Consider the following 17163-nt stretch of genomic DNA (forward strand, 5'->3'; position numbering starts at 1 on the left):
GGCTATCTTGCATACTGAGGTTTTCCTGAAAACCAGATGTGTCTTTGATGACTGAAATTGGCTCTCTCTAGTCCAACTGATGATTTTTCAAGGAAATAACTTTGAGTTAGTGCTATAACTGCTGCCTGTATGGGAAGGAGATGCCACACCTAGATAGTGACATAGGGGTACATTTTAAAAAACAGCGCGCACGCGTACATTTGTTCGCGCAACCGACGCGAACAAAAGTACGCAGGATTTTAAAATCCGGAGTTGGCGCGCGCAAAGCTGCGCAAAATCGGCAGCCTGCGCGCGCTGAGCTGTGCAGCCTGCCTCCGTTCCCTCTGAGGCTGGTCCGAAATTGGAGCGGCCTCGGAGGGAACCTTTTTTTTGTCCCCCCCCATCTTTCCCTCCCTTCCCCTATCTAACCCACCCCCCCTGGCCCTACCTAAATCCCCCCCCACCTTGTTCAATGGAGTTAATCCTGCCTCTGACAGGCGTAACTTGCGCGTGTCGGCTGGCCAGGCCCCGACACAGGCCATTGTGTCGGGGCACTCAGCCATGCCCCCGGACCACCCCAGACCGCAGACACGCCCCCGGACATGCCCCCAGACCGCCCATTTTAGCAAGCCCCGGGACTTACGCACGTTCCGGGGCTTTGCGCGCCGGCGCACGAGTGCCCTGCGCACGTAAATCCAGCAGGTTTTATGCGCGCAGGGCTTTAAAAATCTACCCCATAGTGACATAGTAAATGATAGCAGAGAAAGACCAAACAAGCCTATCTAGTCTGCCCAGCAGCAACTTTCTATGCATCCACCCAAAGTAGATCAGATTCACACATGAAAGCCTAACCCCCTCTCCCTCCAGATACAAATTTATGCAGAAAAGAAAAATTGGATAGAACGAATTGTAGGAAAATGTATGGCCTATCAGCAGCACTGCTGCTAACCGAAGCGCCAAGGTAAGAACAACTAATTATACAAAGATAACTTAACCAATAGTGAAAGAAGGAAATGAACAGCAGTCCTCATTTGCAAGACCATAGCACGCAAAGATCTGTTCACAGAAAATGCTTCTCCTTATCGCCGTAGATTTGGAACAGCAATACAAGATCCTCCTAGGGGAAAAAGTCTCTCTTGGTGAATGCTATCACAGGGCCATCATCCTTCACAGCTTGGCCCACTATGGCTGCACATTACCAGAGAGGAAGAACATTAAAAACGATGCCGTACTGCAAGTTATAAAAATGTCTTATAGGAAGGGAGATGAGGGGAAGTTTTCGCTACTCAACACTAAAATTAAAAGCAATTGGAACAGAGGGAATAAAATGCCAGCACGGTGTTGGCTAACAGAGAAGAACTGTCAGAGTGCAATCTGTCAGCCAGCAAAGGAATGTAATTGTGCTCTTTGCCGTCAGTGGCGTAATATGAAAGCAGGTAGGTTCTTCATAGCTCGCCATCGCTGGCCACACAGATGTCGCTCGGAAATGCATGCTAGTGATCAGCACTGTACATACAGATACCACTGCACAGTACGGGTTGGTCGCACCATAGTTAAAGCAGCCTTCTTTAAAACATACCAACTGTAAATTCAGCCAGATAGTCTAAATATGCAACGCAATAGTACTTCAAGTAATTTGTTTGTTTATTATTTCTCGATCTTCTGTTCTGAAAACCTTGGTCTAAAGGAGAATATCTCAATAGCATACAAATGGCAGAAGACGTCCAGCTGCCTTTAGTCATGTGCTTGCACTGCAGAAACCAACAGCTTCTGTTTGGTACTTAGACCATTTCTCAAACCTCAAGCGCCAGGAACTGGATATTTTGAAGAGCTCGGGTCATACTCTGGCATTGCTCTTTTCACTTCTGCACATCCTACCGAGAAGGATTTCTGAATAAATCTGATTGATTGGACCTTGGACATGATATGGGGACTCCCGATTAGATGAATAGTCTTGTAGCCATGACAGTCTGTTTTCACTGGTGAAGTATTTTCCAAAATTATAATGCCTTGACAATTTCATTTTCACATGCTGATGTTCATGGGAAATACTGGATTTTACTACCTGAAATGGAAGCACAAAACATTGATGGTTACTTCTATAGCTGAATACATTCATAGAGATTTACTTTTTTAAAAACTATTTTCTGCAACCTTCAAGTAGATTGTAACCATGAAATACATTCTTGCATCAAACAGTGGGTTTAATTTTGCTGGCTTAGAACAGTAAATTGTTTCCACCTGGCCTTCTGCGAGCCAAATCTATCTTAAACTGGTTGGGTAGCATTTGGATCAGTGTTCTCTTTATGTTCCTTGTGAGTATTTGTCAAAGCAAGGTTAGATCTGGCTAGAATCTGGATTAGGGAATACCAGGCAGGCACCCAGTTGGCCGGGGAAGCCAATGATCCATACGCAAGAAGTATAAGCTGCACATCTTAGCAAAAGTCATTTGCATTCAGAAGCTCTTTGGTGTTATATGAGTGATGGTCTCTGATCAGTTTTAGTGGACATAGAAAGTTGTCCACATCACTGAAATGTCCATAGCAATGGTCACCAATCACCATCCTTTGTTGGCAGATTCAACAGATAGGAGGAGATGGAATCGATTATGGAGATTCATCCTTAGAAGAACTCCTTCAGAACAAAGTTGTGGTGTAGGGACAAGGCAGTATGGGAAAGCTTGTATCTTATACCCCACAAATCTCAGGAGCAGGTTGGTTTTTTTTTTTTGCCTTTGCACTGCACATTATGCAAGGGTCTCCAGCAATGTCAGCAACGCATGCAGATCCACCCAGACTATCCCTGGCTCCAGCAAAGTCAGCAGATGTCCAGGCAAACTCTAGGAGCTTTGGGAGACAGTTTCATACTGCCGAAGTGGATGAAAGGGGGACGTCTATTTCCAGCATTGTTAATATATAAACTTATGCGCATACTAAATTTCATTCATTTAAAAAAACTGTAGAGGAGCAAAAAAAGGCTAGATGCTAAATAACCGTTTTTAAATTCAAAGGCAATCCTAGCTTACCATCTTGGAAATTCCTGCTAGTCACACTTTTCCTCACTGAAATATAAGGAAACATTAATGTCTAAAATCATCACATCTCGTCTCATTTATAATTGCTGAAGCATCTTTGAGAACAGCTTGTGTGTTCTGAAAAGCTAATGGACCACAATATATATTGTCACTGGAGTATTAACCTCTGAGAAACTATAGATTACTTACAAATCTCATGATAGTTACAAGCCCCATATTTCCAGCATTACATCCTTTAAAGCAGAAGCACCATCTCCTGTCCATGATACAATTATTACCCATCTTCTGCTAGAAGGAGAAATGAGAATACCAGCAATGACTGCAGGTAATTGTGAATAAACCAGGAGTAGCAGATCTTGGATCTCCCATTTTCTTCCACCTTTTGGTCTCAGCACGTGTCCCGGGCACAGTTTGCATGTTTTAGTGGCAGTCAGTGGTTTGAGGGAAGATAAGAAGAAGAGATGAAGGAAAACGGGTGACAACGATCTGACAATAGTTATTTAATGATGGCACCTGATCCTTTTGCTTTATTACAGTAACATTCTCCTACTTGGAACTACTTTCTAATCTTGCTCTGAGTTGGGGGCACTGCTGCTTTAAGAGAGCCTGGGGGCAGTGTGTTTTTCATCTGCTGCAAACGCAATCAGCCTTGGAGAGTCTCTCAGCCTCACTACAACAGCCCACATCCACAAACCTTTGGTTAAACATTGACTGCAGGGAATCTGTCTTTTTGAAGAAAGCTGCTTGGCTGCAGGGATATGAATTGTGGTTTCCGAGGTGAGAGCTAGAAACTGATTTGAATTCAAAACGTTGCATTGCTTAATTTCATCCTTCAACGAGGAAAGAGAGCAGGATGGATTGCTTTGAATATTGAGGCCATGATTCTGAAGGAAATGTTTGAAGTGGGCACCGTGAGGCCCATACTCAGAGTGTGCCTCTGAGTAACTCATTAGTTATCCAGCTACATGAAGATTTGGGCACTTATCTGGTTAAAGTTTAGCTGGATATCTTATTATCCAGCTAAACTTAGCCAGATTAAGAAGGGGGCATTCTGAGGCCTTGCGAGAGAGAAATAGAGTTGGCCAGATAACTTATCCAGCTAAGTCCGGTCCTGCCATAAAGCTGTCCTAAAGTTATCCGGATAACTTTAAGATAGCCGGCTACAGTCAATGGTGCAATTGCAGTGCGGATGGGTTTATCTGGCTAACTTTGCTAGCGGGACTGTGTCTGAATCTGGACCTCTGTATTCTTCATTATTTCAGAAAACAGTGTTATTTATTCCATTATGGGTCAATTCTCAAACAGCCTGCACTGCTGCCAGCTGTGTGCGCCCATGTAGCACATTTACAGCCCTGGTCATTTCCTTTTGAAGATTTGAAGCCATCCAGTGTGTGTGTGTGTGTGTGTGTGTGTGTGTGTGTGTGTGTGTGTGTGTGTGTGTGTGTGTGTGTGTGTGTGTGTGTGTGTGTGTGTGTGTGTGTGTGTGTGTGTGTGTGTGTGTGCGCGCGCGGAAAGAGCCTGCAAGCTGGACACTGCTGTTTGTGCGGGCGGCCGAGTGCAAGGGCAAAAGAGCGAGGCTTTGGAAGATTTTATTGTAAAACCCACAGAGCGATTCATACATTTTACATCGATTACAAGTGATTACAAGCGATTACAAGCGATTATATCGCTTGTTTTCCACTGTTTTTGCTGCCCCATTATATTTGTCATTCGTTGTCATTCGTCTTTTTTGACGACCTGTTTATTTATAATCAATTGTTATCTGTAATGGTTTTATTTATAATTGCTTATCTATAATTATTTTTTTTTCTATATTCACCTGTTTTATTTATAATTGCTTAGTTACAATTATTATTATTTTTTTCTATATTCACCTGTTATTTAATGATTTGTCGACTTGTTTCAATGTAACGCCATAGCTGCGACTGTTCAGTTCAATGGAAACCGATATGATTTGATATTTTATCAAGAATGTCGGTATATAAAAATTCTAAATAAATAAATAAATTTTATAAACAAACAAAGAAATAGGGGAAAAACCACCCGAATGTGCGTTATTTTACTCCCCCTCCCCAAGCGAAATATGCCCACAGGGACACCTCATTTAATTTAGCTACATTCGAGGAGGGGAATATTCAGTCAGGCGCTTTCACCCAGGGAAATGCTTCCGAAAATTGCCCTCTAATATTTTTAGCTTAATGCAGATTTGTTTTGTTAGATGTAAGCGGAGACTGCGGTCTGTTATGCTGGCTTGTGTTTTGAACCTTCGTGCATAAGTTGTTCTTGTACTGCTGGCATACTAGTACAATTGATTGGATGAAACAACATCATTGATTGGAATAGTGGAGCCCCTGAGGCAGCGGCTGCAAAGCTGCGAAACTCGGCCTGAGTCGGGCGATTTTACTTGACACGTCTCTGCACCAATAAAGCGTTGAAAAAGATCCAGGCATCTATTCCTGGATCATAGATCACCTACCTCTTTGTTTTCTTGGACTGTATTTTATTGATACAGTAAAGCACCCAGCTACAGAAACTAAAGTAGATTAGTAATGGTGTGTGTGAATGTGCATATATATATATATATATATATATATATCTATATATATAGAATGTATATAGGATTACTGAAAATGTCAAACATGACATAAATGGAAATACTATTGTACTAACCCTGAGGATATAGGCAACTGGAAGAAGCTATTTTTAGAAATTCCTGTACGCACACATTAGCTTACGATTTAGATCAGTAACGTTATCTTAGACAAGCTAGCTGTACAGAAGAGAGAGAGAGAGAGATGAAACAATGTCTTGAGGCAATCACTGACGATCAAGTTACCAGATGAGTCACTTAGATCAGGTAACTGGTCAGAAATGCCACATCAGACAAATGACTCCACATTAGCCCTCATGTTTTTGCTGGGAAGTAAACCCAAGGGACTGTAATTCAGTATCCGACTGCAGTTAGCCGCTGTCTAAGGGCCAACAAAGACAGGAAGTCAAAATGGCTGTCAAAGCCTATTACGCTTGCACTAGTCCGTCATCGTTATTTAATTACGGTGTCAGTTTAAGGCTAAACATAGCCACCTTACTGAGGGTTTTTAATCAGGGTGGGGGTTGATATAATATCTGTGCACAGAAAATGGGCGCCCAGCCACCCCCTCCAGTGCGTGCGATGTGATATTTAAACTAGGGGTCGCGCTAAAAGGGAGGCGCTGGGGAAAATTGTGTGCACAGGAGAGGTGGCCATCAGTGCGGATTGGAAAAACGGGCACTCGGTCTACAAGCACTATTAGCTACGCGGTGATCTGGATGCACGTTTTGGACGCGCTAATCCCCGTACTGCATGGGGGGGGGGTTATGGACGCGCGTCCAAAATGCGTGCCCAGTCGCGTGTTAAGCCGTGTGCTAGCTGCTGCACACGGAATTGCACTGGCCCCTACATGTGTAGTCTGCTTCATATGTAATTTATTAGGGCATATCTGTGATCCCCTCGTATGTTACAAAAAAAGTCAAAAAACGAGACGGAACAGACCATACCCCCTCCCCTTTACCCCAAGGTGTGGTGCCACTGCCAAGAGTTCAACTGCCAACACCCCCAAGCCACCCTAGACAAAGGTGGGTCAGCTACTCAGGTGCTTTGATGGACTGTATCCATAGACACATTTGGGTGCTTGTGCCTTTCATTTCAGATTCTGTGAACTCCCATCCTGCCAGATAGATTCTAATGAGGGCTTCGGATCCTAGGTGTTTATAAATTGTAAACTTAGTACCTGATTCACTAAAAGCTTTTCCCATAGACACAAAATGGGAGAAAAGTCTTCATGAATCTGGCCCTTAGGTGCTTATTTTTCAGGTAATTAAGTGTTTCTTAGAGCAGGAGTGGGCATTTCTAGTCCTCGTGGGCCGCAGTCGGGTTTCAAGGATATCCCTAATGAATATGCATGACAGATTTGCATGCACTCTGCCTCGGTTGTATGCAAATCTATTTCGTACATATTCATTAGGGATATCCTGAAAACCCGACTGGGTTGTGGCCCTCGAGGACCGGAATTGCCCACCCGTTTTAGAGGGCACTAAAAATCGGTGTTTTCCAAACACAAAATACAACTTTAGGTTGATTTAATTTAAGCGGTTACAAGTCAATTTAGCTTAAAAATTTAGCATGCTTTTATTCTTTAAGTTAATTTGCAAAATGCATCTTGACAATGCTGTGTTGCGGAGTAGGTGTGCGTGGTTAGGGGGATGGTGTGTGTGTGTGCGTCTGGCTGGTGGGCTGGATGGGGTCCCTCCTCATTGAACTCCCCTTACCTGTTCCCGCTTTGCTTTCTCCTCATTACAACCCCCTTTCCCTCTCCTCCCCACTGCGTTCCCCATCCCTCTCCCTATCACTTATTTCAGCTGTCAGTTCCTCCCGCGGGGTGGGCGTGGCTTGGACTCCCCGCTGCACCATTCCTCCTGCGAAGCCTCTTCTTGGACTGGCATGGCTTGGGCACCCATCAGCTTATTCATCCCACGGCTTCTTTTTCTCTTGGGCTCCTTGCAGGTCTGCCCCTCCCGCAGCACCGCTTCGGCTCTCTACCAGTCATCATCTGCTCACAGCCCTCATGCCTCTTTTTGACTTGGAGAAGCTGGATGAGCTCCCCAAAGTAAGCCTATTTTTGTTTTGTTTTTTAAATTAGAATCGGAAAACCCATTGGGGGGTGGGGGGTGGGTGTTTCAGTTCTAACAGAAAATCAGAAGCCCTAGTTATAATTTACAGTCCTCAGGTCTGTATTAGAAAATGGGGAATCACAGCAGATAACTTAACCTGCAAACTCCCGCTAGTGCCATTTTAGCTCCCACCCCCCCTGGAGGAGATATGATAAAGGTTTATAAATCATGAGTGGCGTGAGGGAAACCTGGAACAATTATTTACTTTTTCAAATACTCCTAGGACTAGCAGGTAGCAGATTTAAAACATATTGGAGAAAGTATTTTTTCACTCAATGCAAAATTAAGCTGTGGAATTTGTTGCTGTAGGATATGGGGATTTGGACAGAGTCCTGGAGGAAAAGTCCATAAGCAATTTTTAGCCAGGTAGGTAGACTCGGGGGAAGTCCTGGGAGTGAGCAACAAGGAATTTGATCTCCTCATTGGGATCTGCCCCGTACGGTCTAACAACTGGGATCGGCCACTGTCAGAGACAAGATGAGGGACTCTATGGACCTTTGGTCTAACCCAGCATGGCATTTCTTATGCTCTTATATAATTACCAATATCAGAAACAGTAGTGCTCTTTGGTTAGTAAAAGTAAAATAAATATAAAACTTTGAGAATATCTTTTTAAATTATCTGTTCAAACTCCTTAGCCTACTACTAACAATTTATTTTGTTCTCTTTTTGGCTACCAGATAATGATTCTGAAATGCACCTTTACTACTAAACACATGACTACCAGAAAAGTATCCTCCAGTGCACCTCTGTTACTAAGTGACTGCCAGATAATGCTCTCCTAGTGCGCTTCTGTTGTTGAACATGATAGCCAAATACGGATCTGGTAGAGCACCTTGGATATTGAACATGAATGCCGGAAAAGGATCCTGTAGCATGCCTCTAGTATCAGACCCATGACTCCTAGATAAGGATCCTGTAGTGCACCTCTGTTAACGAACACATGCTTGTCGGGGATTATCTCTGCGCTCCTGGAGGTCACATTTTCACTTTCACACCAATAGCTGAGAGCTATTCTGTCAGATACAGTCTGCATCTATTATATAATATGCAGAATATATCTGATATGAAGTTGAATGTAATATTTGATGGATATTCTGCCTTTCATGATTGCTCAGCCCCTTTAAGTGGATTACTCTAGATATTTTTTTGTCCTAAAATCTAAGAATGTACCTGAGGTAATGGAGGGTAAAGTGACTTGCCCATGGTCACAGGGAGGCAGCAGGATTTGAAACCTGACTTGGTTGGTTTCCAGCCTGCTGCCCTCACCACTAGGCGAGTAATCTTCCCTTTGCTGTAATATTTCCACCTCTCTGCTTCCCCAAATCTCTTGAAATATGTACTTTAAGTGGGGTTCAATTTTCAGACTGTCTTTTGGGACCAGATCTGTGGGTACCTTTTACCTCTGGAAGCTTGCCCCTGCTTTTTCTAGGGGTATAGGAAAATAACGCAAGTTCAAGTTGAAAATGCAATCTGTGGATATTATTTGCTTCCCCTGACCATAAAGGGGCCGCCGGGAATGCCTGCTTTGAATGCTGGAAAAATTGTGTGTGTTATAACCACACTGACAGAAGACAATTTTCAGATGGCCAATTTATGCAAAGAAATAGCTATTTACCCACATCAATGGCTTTGAAACTTGCCTTCCTCAGTTAAGGAAGGTCAAGTGGAAGATTCAGAAAGTGCTTTTTCTTACCCTAAATTTAGCACAACAACAACTGCTGTCTACTGTCATGGAAACGAGGCACTTGAAGAGCAACAGTGCTTTGTTTGGAGTATAAACCACACACTAAACCAACAGGACTGTAGGTGTCCCTTGATAAGAAATACAGCTGCTGATGCCACTGACTGGCATTCATTGTTAGCAGTAAAGGGCTAGAATGGACAAATCTGAAGCAGCCATCGGTGTATTTCCACTGCACGTCCATTGGTCTGACTGGTTTGGCCACCAGCCGCGCCAATTCCGCTGATAGCCACCCGTCTACGGCAGGACGGCATTGCCCGTTCTGGGCACATGTACTGTTATTACACGCAATGGCCTCATGCTGCACACATTTGCATTAAGCTTTTTCAGCCCCCCCCCCCCCCCCACCGCAATGGGTTCATCTACGCAAAAGCTTTACCTCGTGAAAATGACACCCGCACTTCCCTTGCAGGAACTCCTTGTATCGTCCCATGGTGATGCTGAAAGTGTCGACCACCTCATAGCCATAGGCTTTTGCCGTCTCTAGAATGGCTGTGTTCTTATGCCATAAATGCTGCACCTCTGCCTGCATACAGAAGGGAAAACGGCATCAGAAACCAACTATAAAGCAAGGGTAGGACTCCGGTCTTCCTTGACCACTCAACGGGTCTGGTTTTCAGTTTTGCAGAGATGACTGTTCATGACCTTTATAGGGGGTTCTTCTTGTCTGAGTCTGACATCGCTACTGGAGAGAAACCCATAAACGGGTTTTCCTGTGTACATCAAATTAAATTGGTAGGTTTTGCCTTAAGAAATGCCATACCACATTATCAAATTAAATAAATGGCCTATCAAATGCAATAATATTTCATACTAATAAGCAGAATAGGGTCCCTTTCACCAAAGATTTTTGCATTTCAGTCAGAATAAGAGAAAAGTGGATTCGCCATGTTGGATCTTAAAGTTGGCTATATCACCATAAATACGGTGTGACTTCAGGTACGCCTAGGACTCACAGGATTCCCAGGCACAAATATTATCAGGTGAGACAGGCTGTAGCATCCTGGCATTCTCCCAGGGCTTTAAATGTAGATACAAAGAAAAAGGGATGCATCTCCGGCTCCAGCCAACTGCTGCTTCAAGACAGACATACAGGAACCGTGAAGGAGATGATTCAGCCATACCCTGTGTACATGGAAGGCCCTGGTGGGGAGGAGAGGAGGCACAGGCATAAGCGGCATGTGAGTTGCCCTCCGGGGGGAGACTCTAGTCTTCTGGATCAGGAGGAAGCATTGGGGCCTAAGGGAATTGCTGAAGAGTGAGCTGGGGCAACAGGCGGAGCCCATCCCACCAGGCGCTGCAGCGGAAGACTCTTTAGTCTGCTGGCACCGCGCAAGCAACTTTCAAAACGTGTGGCCCGGCTGTGCTAATTTTGTGATGCACAAGATTAGCACAGCTGGGCCGTGAGTCGTGAAGTTGCTTGCATGGCGCCTGCAGGCTTAGACAGTCATTGGCTGTGGTGCCTGGTGGGATGGGATCTGCCTCTTTGGCAGGCAACCCTTGGTCATGTGCTCCGTTTTCTGCTTTAAAAAAAATGCACCAGAACACTGTTCTGGAGGAGAATTCCGTCACAAATTAAGCTCTGTCTGCTCCACATACAGCTGAGAAGACTTAAAAAGCAAAGCTTTTGTCTTCAGGAGCTGGAGCTCTTGAACCATGAAGGGTCTGCTACTTTTCTCCTGCCTTAAATTCCGGATGGTGTTAAGCTAGAATCTACACAAAGAACATTTTCCTGCATGGAATAACCTCCCTTAAGCACTCAGATCACCAGATGATTTTTCCGCTTTCCATAAACACTGCTAAGCTTTATTTAGCAGAGCTTCTGATTACATTTTATTTGTGACTGTATTGTATGCTGCTTTGTGGCCTTTTGGGAGAGGCAGTAGATAAATTTGAAAAAAAATAAGCAAATAAATCAAATTATGGTGAGCAATCCACAGTCACAGGCAAGGTACGTACGCAGCACAGATGTACAATTTTGTGTATGTTTTTATCTTGTAAACCCCCTAGACGGATAGACTCCTACCCCACTGTGCAGTATATAAAAACTTTTAAATAAATAAATATTTTTAGAGTGCTGTTAACAACATTGGGTTGACCAGCTCTAGACCTCAGGGGCTGCTAACAGGTCTGTTTTTCTGGGTAGCCAAAATATTTGAATTAGCCTTTTCAGATCAAATGCATGCAAATGATTCTCAAACTGTCCATGGCACACTATTTGCATGCATATGTGGGCGTGTAGGATTTAGGCTAGTGTTTTATAAACTATGGGGGGAGCCCCGAAAAATATATGTCAGTGTGCATATATATTTGTAATAGAGGAACACACATACTTCCTCCAATCATTTTATAAATATATGTGCATACATTTTACACGCAGAACAATTGTAACAATTCAGATGTGTTATTCCAGAATTAAATGCGGAGACAGGTACTAAAGATTGCATGTATTCCACTTCAGAAAACACTTGCACACACACTTGGAATCATCAGTTCACCCAGACCCTCCAGCTCTACAGCGTGAACCCCTACTGGTTCGCTTAGTTCTCCAACCCAAAAACTGCAGGCAAAAGAAATCAGATTTCAATTGTGCAAATCAATGGATAGTTCTAAAAGTGTTCAGAGAAGGTCAGTAATGTTTGGCGCGTAGTCCACTTACAAAATAGCAACTTCGCATGCAAGACTCTGAATCCCGTCCCAGAATGCCCCAGACCACCTCTTATTTTCCCTGTTAGCATTTACGAGTGCTACTCCATGTAGGCGCGTACTCTTGAGATTTATAAATCAGAATATGCGGGCATACACGCTGCTTACGCATGTAGATGCCAATTTTATGCACACAACCCCTGTGTAACTCTTTGAAAATTACCTACACTATGTCTATGCTGTTTGCGGCCCTCCAGGACCAGAGCTGGTCATCCCTAAAAGAGTGAGCACTTAGTCATGCACTGTCCAGGGCCACCTGTTTTCCCCTTTTCACTACATCACCTCCATTCTTTCGAGCAACATGAAAAGTCTGCACCAGCACACACACTATGAAGCCAGTGCACTAAAGTGCGTTAACATTGGCCGTTAATGTGTACTAATTAGCTTGCACTAATAACCCATGAAATGCAAAGGAGTTTTGTATTAATTTACTTTCATCGTATAACATACTAATTATTCCAAAAGCTTAACTACACTTCCTTGAGGTTTTTACTTTCAAACTCCATAAACTAATTAACATGTGAAAAGCAATTTTGATACATGCAAACCTGTTTCTACTCACTAACAGCTCTTTCAGCTTGCATTACCCCTTGCAAAAGCCTTCAGCCTCCTTGACAGTAAGAGAAGGGCAGTCAGCTTCCAGCACCAACTGCACTGATACAGCTGGTCAGCATCAGATGAGGACTGAACACTTGACCTCTCTTCATTCTTCCCTGTGTAATGCACCCTCCCCTCTCTTGCATCATTCCTCCCCCCCCCCCCCCCAAGATAAAATTATCACTCCACTGCCCATTCCCACACTCAGGTGGCAGAAGGTGAGGTTTCCCGGTGCCTGATGTCAGACTGGGATCTCCCATGCAGTACGGACTGAAGATCAAGGCGGGTTTTCTTTTGTCTATTTCGCAATTGATGTGAAAACGTCAAACCTACCTGAGATAAAGAATGTATTCCATCCACTGGCAGATGAAAGCCTAGTCCTAGGGATTTTACAACCACCAGTATGTTTAACAGATTTTCCCTGTTAAAAATAAGCGACATTAAATGGAACACAGCATGCCTATAAATTGTACAGGTTTGCACAGAGTTTATTCTTTAAATATAAGAAAGAAATGCGTTCTGATTCCACAGCGTGCCAAAGAAAAGATGTCCATGGATACTTTCCAAGTAAATGCTTTGTTAAATTCCAACAGCAAAAGTACTAACACAATGCAATAATTCTATAAAGAGCTTATCAAAAAGGTTTTACCCCCATTTTCCTACCACCCTTTCCCAGAGCAGTTCAAGTTTTCCTTGAGGAGGAGAAGCTGAGCCGCGGTGTTGGGCCTGGGTATGAGCCAAGGCGATCCGCTCGTATGTTACAAAAAAAGTCAAAAAACGAGACGGAATAGACCATACCCCCTCCCCTTTACCCCAAGGTGTGGTGCCACTGCCAAGAGGTCAACTGCCAACACCCCCAAGCCACCCTAGACAAAGGTGGGTCAGCTACTCAGGTGATTTGATGGACTGTATCCATACATCCTCTTTTCTCCACCCACAGACACATTTGGGTGCTTGCAGACTGTATCACAGAGTGCTTGTGCCTTTCATTTCAGATTATGTGAACTCCTATCCTGCCAGATAGATTCTAATGAGGGCTTCGGATCCTAGGTGTTTATAAATGGTAAACTTAGTACCTGATTCACTAAAAGCTTTTCCCATAGACACAAAATGGGAGAAAAGTCTTCATGAATCTGGCCCTTAGGTGCTTATTTTTCAGGTAATTAAGTGTTTCTTAGAGCAGGAGTGGGCATTTCCAGTCCTCGTGGGCCGCAAACCAGTCGGGTTTCAAGGATATCCCTAATGAATATGCATGACAGATTTGCATGCACTCTGCCTCGGTTGTATGCAAATCTATTTCGTACATATTCATTAGGGATATCCTGAAAACCCGACTGGGTTGTGGCCCTCGAGGACCGGAATTGCCCACCCGTTTTAGAGGGCACTAAAAATCGGTGTTTTCAAAGCACAAAATACAACTATAGGTTGATTTAAATTAAGCGGTTACAAGTCAATTTAGCTTAAAAATTTAGCATGCTTTTATTCTTTAAGTTAATTTGCAAAATGCACCTTGACAATGCTGTTTTGAGCTAACATGCACAGAGCAGCAGTTACCTCCCTTAACAGAAGGCACTGAGGTAACCTGCACAGAGTTGCAGTTTCTGCCCTTAAGAGAAGGCTTGGGAGTAATCTGCACAGAGCAGCAATTATTATCTTTAACAGAAGGCATGGAGTTAGCCTGAATGGAATAGCAGTTACTACTCTTAAATGTAACTTAGGTAACCCACACAGAGCAGCAGTTATTAGCCTTAACAGAAAGCATGGGGGGTAAGCTTCATGGAGCAGCAGTTACTACCTTTAAAAGAAGACATGAGGATAACCTGCACAGATGGCATTTACTACCCTTAACACAAGGCATGGGAGTAACCTGCACGGAGCAGCAGTTACTATCCTTAACACAAGGCATTGGAGTAACCTGCACGGAGCAGCAGTTACTATCCTTAACACAAGGCATGGGAGTAACCTGCACGGAGCAGCAGTTCCTATCCTTAACACAAGGCATTGGAGTAACCTGCACGGAGCAGCAGTTACTATCCTTAACACAAGGCATGGGAGTAACCTGCACGGAGCAGCAGTTACTATCCTTAACACAAGGCATGGGAGTAACCTGCACGGAGCAGCAGTTACTATCCTTAACACAAGGCATGGGAGTAACCTGCACGGAGCAGCAGTTACTATCCTTAACACAAGGCATGGGAGTAACCTGCACGGAGCAGCAGTTACTATCCTTAACACAAGGCATGGGAGTAACCTGCACGGAGCAGCAGTTACTATCCTTAACACAAGGCATGGGAGTAACCTGCACGGAGCTGCAGTTACTATCCTTAACACAAGGCATGAGAGTAACCTGCACGGAGCAGCAGTTACTATCCTTAACACAAGGCATGGGAGTAACCTGCACGGAGCAGCAGTTACTATCCTTAACACAAGGCATGGGAGTAACCTGCACGGAGCAGCAGTTCCTATCCTTAACACAAGGCATGGGAGTAACCTGCACGGAGCAGCAGTTACTATCCTTAACACAAAGCATGGAGGTAATCTGCAAGGTGTAGCAGTTACTGCCCTTAATACAAGGTATGGGGGTAATCTGCACAGTGCGGCAGTTACTGCCCTTAACAGAAGGTGTGGGAATAAGCTGCACAAAGAGGCAGTTATTACCCTTAACAGAAGGCAGCGGGTTAACCTGCACGGAGCTGCAGTTACTATCCTTAACACAAGGCATGGGAGTAACCTGCATGGAGCAGCAGTTACTATCCTTAACACAAGGCATGGGAGTAACCTGCACGGAGCTGCAGTTACTATCCTTAACACAAGGCATGGGAGTAACCTGCACGGAGCAGCAGTTACTATCCTTAACACAAGGCATGAGAGTAACCTGCACGGAGCAGCAGTTACTATCCTTAACACAAGGCATGGGAGTAACCTGCACGGAGCAGCAGTTACTATCCTTAACACAAGGCATGGGAGTAACCTGCACGGAGCTGCAGTTACTATCCTTAACACAAGGCATGGGAGTAACCTGCACAAAGCAGCAGTTACTATCCTTAACACAAGGCATGAGAGTAACCTGCACGGAGCAGCAGTTACTATCCTTAACACAAAGCATGGAGGTAATCTGCAAGGTGTAGCAGTTACTGCCCTTAATACAAGGTATGGGGGTAATCTGCACAGTGCGGCAGTTACTGCCCTTAACAGAAGGTATGGGAATAAGCTGCACAAAGAGGCAGTTATTACCCTTAACAGAAGGCAGCGGGTTAACCTGCATGGAGCAGCAGTTATTACCTTTAACAGAAGTTATGGGGGTAACCTCTATGGAGGACCAGTTACCACCCTTAACAGAAGGCATGAGAGTAACCTGCACAGTGCGGCAATTATTACTCTTAACAGAAGGCTTGTGGTAAACTTTATGGAACACCAATTACTTCCTTTAGCAGAAGGCATGAGGGCAATGTGTACGGAGTGGCAGTTGCTACCCTTAACAGAATGCATGGGAGTAACTAGCACAAAGCGGCAATTATTATCCTTAACCAAAGGCACTTAGGTAACCTGTGCCGAGTGGCAGTTACTACCCTTAAGAGAAGGCATGGAGGAAACATGCACAGAGCAGCAGTTACTACCCTTAACAGAAGGCATGGGGATAAGTTTACTCCTGGGGGAATTCTACCCTACTCCGGAGCACAGAATTTGCATAGAATTCCCCTCCTATGCAGAATTTCCAGTTTCTGCACAGAATTTGGAGCATGCCCTTGTGTGCTGCGAGCGGACCCCATTTCACTGTGGCAAAGATGGAGCAGACCCCAGCATGCCCCGAGCGGAGCCCATCTCACTCACGGCAAAGATGAAGATGCAAGTCCTGGTGTGCAGCCAAGCGGAGCAGGCCCCTGTGAGAGTGCGTCTGTGTGTAGAGGTTGCTTGTGTGAGAGACTGCGAGGCTGTGTATAGAGGGGTGTGTGTGTGTAAGACTGCGAGGTTGTGTGTAAGGGTGTGTGTGTGTGTGAGAGAGAGATAACATGAGTGTGGGTTTGTGTGTGTGCCAGAGAGAGGGAGTCTTTGTGAGGAGATTGTGAAGGAATGTGTATATGTGCGAGAGATTGGGAGCTCATGTGCATGAAAAAAGGGATTGTGTGTATGTGAGGTAGTGAGGGTGCTTGTTTGTGAGAAGGAGCCTGTGTGAAGGGGGGTGTGTGTGTGTGTGTGTGTGTGCGAGAAAGAGAGGGAGCCTGTATGAGGGAGTGTGCAGGAGAGAGAGGGAGTCTGTGGGTGAGAGAGAGAGAGAGAGAGAGAGACAGAGGGAGCCTGTGTTAGGGGCAGTACTGAGAGAAGGGTAAACGTCTGGGAGTGGAGATAGAGTGGAAGGGGTTGAGCCTAGTGGGGAAGGGGAGAGAAAGTGGAG

At 44.5% G+C, this 17163-nt stretch overlaps 1 protein-coding gene and 1 long non-coding RNA gene across 3 annotated transcripts in view; one reads left to right on the forward strand and one right to left on the reverse strand.

Moving 5' to 3' along the window:
- Nucleotides 1-651: 651 nt before the first annotated feature.
- The window catches only part of CPED1 (cadherin like and PC-esterase domain containing 1), a 261549-nt gene continuing 245037 nt past the window's right edge, over nucleotides 652-17163 (reverse strand). For both annotated transcript variants that reach the window (XM_029617076.1, XM_029617075.1), the window contains 3 exons: nucleotides 13104-13191; nucleotides 9847-9993; nucleotides 652-2044 (listed from right to left, as the gene is read on the reverse strand). In XM_029617076.1, the coding sequence (XP_029472936.1) occupies nucleotides 1817-2044; nucleotides 9847-9993; nucleotides 13104-13191 (463 nt within the window). In that variant the 3' untranslated portion in view covers nucleotides 652-1816. The remainder of the gene's footprint in view (nucleotides 2045-9846; nucleotides 9994-13103; nucleotides 13192-17163) is intronic.
- LOC115099433 lies at nucleotides 3672-9850 on the forward strand. Its single transcript, XR_003858774.1, has 3 exons — nucleotides 3672-3790; nucleotides 7557-7659; nucleotides 8404-9850. It is a non-coding gene; the product is annotated as an uncharacterized LOC115099433 (long non-coding RNA).

The sequence above is a fragment of the Rhinatrema bivittatum genome, chromosome 9, assembly GCF_901001135.1.
Source record: "Rhinatrema bivittatum chromosome 9, aRhiBiv1.1, whole genome shotgun sequence".
NCBI lineage: Eukaryota > Metazoa > Chordata > Amphibia > Gymnophiona > Rhinatrematidae > Rhinatrema > Rhinatrema bivittatum.